The sequence below is a fragment of the Podarcis liolepis genome (assembly GCF_965112155.1).
Source record: "Podarcis liolepis genome assembly, chromosome: 16".
Classification (NCBI taxonomy): Eukaryota; Metazoa; Chordata; class Lepidosauria; order Squamata; family Lacertidae; genus Podarcis; species Podarcis liolepis.
The window spans coordinates 6,743,152-6,749,257 of NC_139567.1; the positions used below are offsets into that span (position 1 = coordinate 6,743,152).

Consider the following 6,106-nt stretch of genomic DNA (forward strand, 5'->3'; position numbering starts at 1 on the left):
TGTCCTATGACTATACCTGGCCTTGAAGCTCTGGTCCAACAGAATATGGGCTTGGGTAGGGACTTCTGGAAGATGAATTCCAGTAATGCGAACCATATCCATGATAAGGGGGGTGCTCCTAAAGAAAGAAACAAGATATTCACTTCCTGAAAATCATCAACATGTCTTGAAAATGTATCAAAATATTAGAATCTTCTAGTTCCTTGAATTATTGTATGTAGCTTAAAAGGACTCTGAATGTAGAAACTGTTAATGAGGGTTTCAACAGACCTATGCATAGTCAAAAATTATTTTCTGCCAATCCATGGCAACAGAGCTAAATTCAGCAGACTTCTGGTAATAGGAGGTTTTGCTTCCTTCTTTCTCTTGCAAATACAGTCGTACCTTGGCTCCCAAACACCTTGGGAGTTGAACGTTCCGGCTCCCAAATGATCAAAAACCGGAAGTGAACATTCTTTTGGAAGCTGAACATCAGCCAATCAGAAGCCGCGCTTTGGAAGTCGAACATTTCGGAAGTCACACTGACTTCTAGAACAGATTCTGTTCAACTTCCGAGGTACGACTGTAAAGCCCAGTTCTTCCAATAAGCAGCTGGGCCAGCCTCTTAGATAGTCTTATCAGCCAAGACCCAGTGGAGAGGCAGGTTGAGCCTGACTAAAAATTTGTGGTGAATGGTGCAGTTTAAAGAGTAACAAACTTTATTTCAGGCACCGGTTAGTATGCAGGGAATGATGCTATTCTAACTTCAAATTCAGGGTCAAACTAGATGTGAATGCAAATAGCAGCTGCCAGGCTGCTATAATTTTTCTGCTCTGCTGTGGTTGTGACAGAAATCATTCTTCTTACACTGCTGTTTGCATTTACGGTATATAGATATAAAAATAGTAGACAGAATCGTATCATTGTCCAAATAAACAACTTCTGGTTCACATTAAGAAACTTTGTTTTTAATATTCCCAGGGACAAGGATGAAAAAAGTCTACACAAATGAAGAAATTCAAGTTTTTAAAGAAAAAAGAAAACCAAGCAGCTTCAGTGCACAGAATGCTAACTGACAGTTGCAGGAATGGTATGACTTGAACCAGAACAGACTGTTCATATGACAATGTTTTGTTGCAGGAACCCCAATGGTTCTATAAAATTTTAAAATAAGGGCCTGATTCTCATTTCCAGTAATTTTGTATTCACTCACCAGAACATTGGAATGCAGGAGCATATTCACATTACAGAAAAGCTTACTTGTACACCTCTTGATACATTTTGTTTTTAAGTGAAAGCTAAAAAATCATTTAAAAATCCAGTATATTATTATGGCTATGGCATTAAGTTGGGTCAAGCAAGCTTAGCTACCCCCTCAAAGGTGTCCAAGTACAAAAATCCCAAAATATTAACACATTTTTGTATAATCCTTAAATTTATTTTTTCCATGGCAGTTTACAAGACTTCACAAGATACACAAAAGCAGCAAACAGCAATAAAACAGTGAACAATAATATACAGTATTAATAGCAATCTCAGCAGATATAAAATACCTTTGAGGTTAAAAGTCTGGGAAAATAAGATGGACTTTGCTTGGCCCCTAAAAAGTGGAAGCTTAGTGGTAAAGAATCTGCTTTGCATGCAGGAGGTCACAGGTTCAATCCTTGGTATTGCCAGGGAGGGAGGGCTGAAAACATTTGCTGACCTAAATGCTGCAAAGCCAATGCCAGTCAGTGAAAACTACTAAGCTAGAAGGGCAAATGGCATGACTCTGTATAAGGGACTGTCCTATGTTCCTAAAAGACATCAACATTGACACTAGATGAGCCACAAGCTTGGCACTGTAACCTCCACTGTTGCCACCCCATTTCGCTTAAGATAGCAGAGGCAACTGGAGAACCTCATCTGGGGAAGATCTCTGTATATAGGTATCTTGATATGGCAGAAGATGTTCACTCAAGAATACAGTCACGTGCTATGTTGGGCTTTTAAACATCAGCACTTTTGTGTTCAAAAACAGACTGTAAGCCAGTTGAGCTCTGGCAAATTGGGTTTCCAACATCCACTTCTAGTTAGTAACCTAGCAAATGTATTTTGAATGTAGTGCAGTTTCTGGATAGCTTTCAAATGCAGTCCTACATACAAAGAACGGCAGGAGTAGAACCTGGAGGTAATCAGAGCTTGGTAATTAAACAGCAACATACAAATCTGTGAGTAAAACTGCACTGTTGAATTTCATGCTGGCTTCTTTTTGCAGTACTTGAGATACCCCAAATACAATTCACTATTTTATTAGTCATAGTTCCTCCACTGGCTCCCTAAGCCAATAAAGCGAGATGAGCACAGCAACCCCAGAGTCGTCCGCGACTGGACCTAATGGGTCCCTTTACTTTTAATTCCTAAGTATAGATGACCTAACTAGGAATATGGGTTGGGGGAAATATACTCAAACCAGCAGAGAAAAACTTCATCTTTCCAGTGATTATATTCCCCATCATTGTAGAAAGTTACAGCAACCAAGGCCTATATGCAGCAAACGTTGCTGTGACAAAGTAGCTTTAAATACAGACACAAAGCAGTCTTCCCAAAATAGCCATTGTACAAGAATCACACACAGTAATGGAAGGAATCAAGATTAGAGGTCAATCTTGTCAGAAAGCTTTGTAGCAACTGCCTGTTAACAAAATGATTTCTCAGTTTTGGGTTTTTTAACACCATATACAAAGCACTGATCATAATTAAACCTATACAGCACCCTTGTATCATTATGATACTATAAAGATAGGCTAACAACTCCAATTAAAATTTTAATAAGGGAAAACTAGCTTGGTTTGGGGTTGCTTCAGATACAATGCTAAAGGGTAGTTGAGCAGTATGAGAACAAGTCATAGCAAGCTTGAGACTAGCGCTCTGGTTACAGGTAAAACATTTGCTTCCTGGTTCGTAAATATTCCTGGTCAAATAAACTATGGTTTAATGTGAATGCGTTCATCACTGCTCCATTATTCCTACTTGTTTTCTCAGTCTGGAGGGAAATTACAAACCAGAGACTGGTTTCATATTACATACAAACTACTGTCTTTGGTTTGTTCCCCTCCCAAGAAACCACTAGCAAATCCTGGCTTACTGCTCATGGGAGGAGAGGAGAGAAACAGCAAGGGCTGTTCATATGTAATGTGAAGCCAGCCTCTTGTTTGTTTCCAACCCCTCCCACTCCAGCCTAGGAAAGACAGGAATGGAGCCCACAATTCCAGCAATGTGCACAAGCACATTAATATTACTTCTTTACCAAGAGCAAAATAAAGATTCTGAAGGATATCATACACTCAACTGAATATAATGAATAGCTTCAGATTCAGCCACATCTTCAAACTAAATAGGACTGGTGCCTTATGCACTTTTCTCACTGCAGGTTTGACAACAATAAAATACAAGCTAAAAACACAAGTAAGCAGTTAAAACAAAAACAACAATACCCCTTTCCCACAAAGACATTTAAAAGGCTGTAGAATATTAATCAGCCAAGGGCCTGGTTGAAGAGGAACATTTTTGCCTAGCTCCTAAAATATATAATGAAGGCGCCATGCGAACCTCCCTGGCGAGAGCGTTCCACAAATGGGGAGCCACTACAGAAAAGTGCTGTTCTTGTGTTGCCACCCTCTGGACCTCTTGTGGAGAAGGCACATGAAGAAGGGCCTCAGATGATGAATGCAGAGTCCAGGGTGGTTTATATGCAGAGAGGCAGTCCTTGAGGTATAGCAGTCCTGAGCCATTTAAGGTTTTATAGGTCAAAACCAGCACTTTGAATTGAGCTCAGAAGCTAATTGGCAGTCAGAGCAGTCAGGCTAGCGTAGGTGTAATATGCTCAAATCATGTTGCCCCAGTGAGCAACAAGGCCGGCAAATTCTTCAGCAGCTGCAGTTTCCAAACAGTCTTTAAAGGCAGCCCTTTTAAGTAATCCAGCCTAGAGGTTACCGAAGTACAGACAGCAGAAGTTAGGAGGGCAACGGGGTCACCAGCTGAAGCTGATGGAAGGCACTCCGTGCCACCAGAGCCTCAAACAATAGCAGAGGATCCAGGAGTTCTCCCAAGCTGTGTACCTGCTCCTTCAGAGGGAGTGTAACCCCATTAAGAGCAGGCTAACTTCCAACCACCTAGTCTGTTGGGAGGCACCCATTAACAGTGCCTCAGTCTCATTTGGATTGAGCTTCAATTTGTTGGCTCTCATTATCAAGGCAAGGTAACAGTCCAATATAACCACTGCCTCATCTGCAGATGTAAAGGAGAGGTAGGGCTGTGTGTCGTCACATATTCCAAAACTCTGAATGACCCCACTCATGTAGATGTTAAATAGCACAGGGAAGAAAACTGAGCCCTGAGGAACTCTACTGAAGGCTCCATGGGACTGAAAAGCACTCCCCAAGCAACTTTCTCTAGGAGCAACCATCCAAACAGGACCAGAGCAGACGCAAAGCAGTGCCACCTAACCACCCCCAACTCAGAGAACCACTCCTGAAGGATACCTTGGTTGATGGTACTGAAAGCTGCTGAGATGCTGAGAATTAACAAGGACATATTGCCCCTGTCTCCTGACAAAGGCCATCATACAGGACGACCAAAGCAGTTTCTGTGCCAAATTTCACACACCATAGCACAGCTCTGCCCTTACAAACTGTTAATCAGTTTTTGCAGTCCTCCCACCTGCACACAAGTGGCTCCAATGTACAGTGGTACCTCGGGTTAAGTACTTAATTCATTCTGAAGGTCCGTTCTTAACCTGGAACTGTTCTTAACCTGAAACACCACTTAAGATAATGGGGCCTCCTGCTGCCGCTGCGCCACCAGAGCCCGATTTCTGTTCTTATCCTGAAGCAAAGTTCTTAACCTGAGGTACTATTTCTGGGTTAGCGGAGTGTGTAACCTGAAGCGTATGTAACCCAAGGTACCACTGTATTAAAATGATGGCTTGCGAGGGGATGGGATGGGACACCCCACATAATTCAAAGGAGACAGAAAGCAGCATAGACCCAGTATCACTATTACAGCCATCAGGTTTGCTTCTCACCCTCCTCCTCCTCCTCCTCCACTTCTCTTCCAACTTCTTTTCCTTTTGTGCCATGCCATTTAGATTGTAATGCCGAGGGGCAGGAACTGTCAATAACAGTTATCTGTTCTGGACTGGAGTGCAGGGCAGGGCAAATCAAATTTTTAAGTACGTGAGGAGGGGGAGGTAAGGGGGGAATCGCCTGGATTGAGAAGACAGTTATACAGTACAAGACTTACCATTTTACTAGTGTCAAGTGGATTGTTGTTATTTTTCTCTCCCCTCTTTCCCTTATGTGGACCCAGCCAGGTCGCCTGTCCCTAGTTCAGTTTGAGCGTGAAACGGGGAAAAACCAATGCATCTGCCCTGCATTAACCAGCACACATTTTCCTTTCGGCGATGGGGCGGCCCGGGCGGCCCAGTCTTCCTTCCCTCTCGCCCCCTTTGGCTCCCCCTCCCTCCCCAAGGGGGTCAAAGCAGCAGAGGAGACGTAACAGATGAGAGGCGCACGTGGCGACGCTCAAGCCTCGAGGACACCGGGGGGGGGGAGGCCGCCTACGTCACAGACCCTCATAAAAAGGAGGGGGAGGACTCGGCCGTTACCTGAGAGCCGCCATAGCCGGACCGAACCGTTCTCTCGCTGCCGCCGCCGCCGCTGCGATGCCGCGGGCACCTGCGGCCCTCCGCGCCCCACGGCGGTGGCGGAGGAGGCTCGGGCTCAGGCCGGGCCCGCTCCACTTCCGCCCCGTGTAACAGCCTCCTCAGCGCCGCCGCCATTAAGGGCTCTTAATTCTCTCCTAGTCCCCTTGAGAAAGCAGTGCGCCTGCGCATCTCCTGCCTGTCATAGACACGCCTCCTCCTCCCTGCCTTATCGTAAACAGGCGTTTCGCCAGCTATAGCATTCCCGGATGAGGGGAGTTCTGAAAGATTTGTGTGGGTGTTGTTGTTGTTTTTGCCTCTGAGCGACGTCACCAGCCGTTGCTGACGTCTTGCGAACGAGACCCGTAGAAGCATCCCGCGCGAAAGCATCCAATCAGAAAAGCTTTCGCCTCCGTCAACCCGTTAGGGTAACCCTTGAAAACC

At 44.6% G+C, this 6,106-nt stretch overlaps 1 protein-coding gene and 1 long non-coding RNA gene across 3 annotated transcripts in view; one reads left to right on the forward strand and one right to left on the reverse strand.

Annotated features, from left to right (window-relative positions):
* Positions 1 to 2,962, forward strand: part of LOC310695837 — a 26,235-nt gene extending 23,273 nt beyond the window's left edge. Inside the window, exon 2 of the long non-coding RNA XR_014520267.1 lies at positions 961 to 2,962. This is a non-coding gene — a long non-coding RNA (uncharacterized lncRNA). The remainder of the gene's footprint in view (positions 1 to 960) is intronic.
* The window catches only part of BAG4 (BAG cochaperone 4), a gene marked incomplete at its 5' end in the record, with an annotated part of 12,974 nt that extends 7,174 nt beyond the window's left edge, over positions 1 to 5,800 (reverse strand). The window contains 2 exons of one of the 2 annotated variants that reach the window (XM_083480637.1): positions 17 to 118; positions 5,627 to 5,800. In XM_083480637.1, the coding sequence (XP_083336763.1) occupies positions 17 to 118; positions 5,627 to 5,800 (276 nt within the window). Of the gene's footprint in view, positions 1 to 16; positions 119 to 5,262 lie in introns of both variants that reach the window. The other variant, XM_083480638.1, reaches the window with a different exon arrangement.
* Between the last annotated feature and the right edge of the window lie 306 nt (positions 5,801 to 6,106).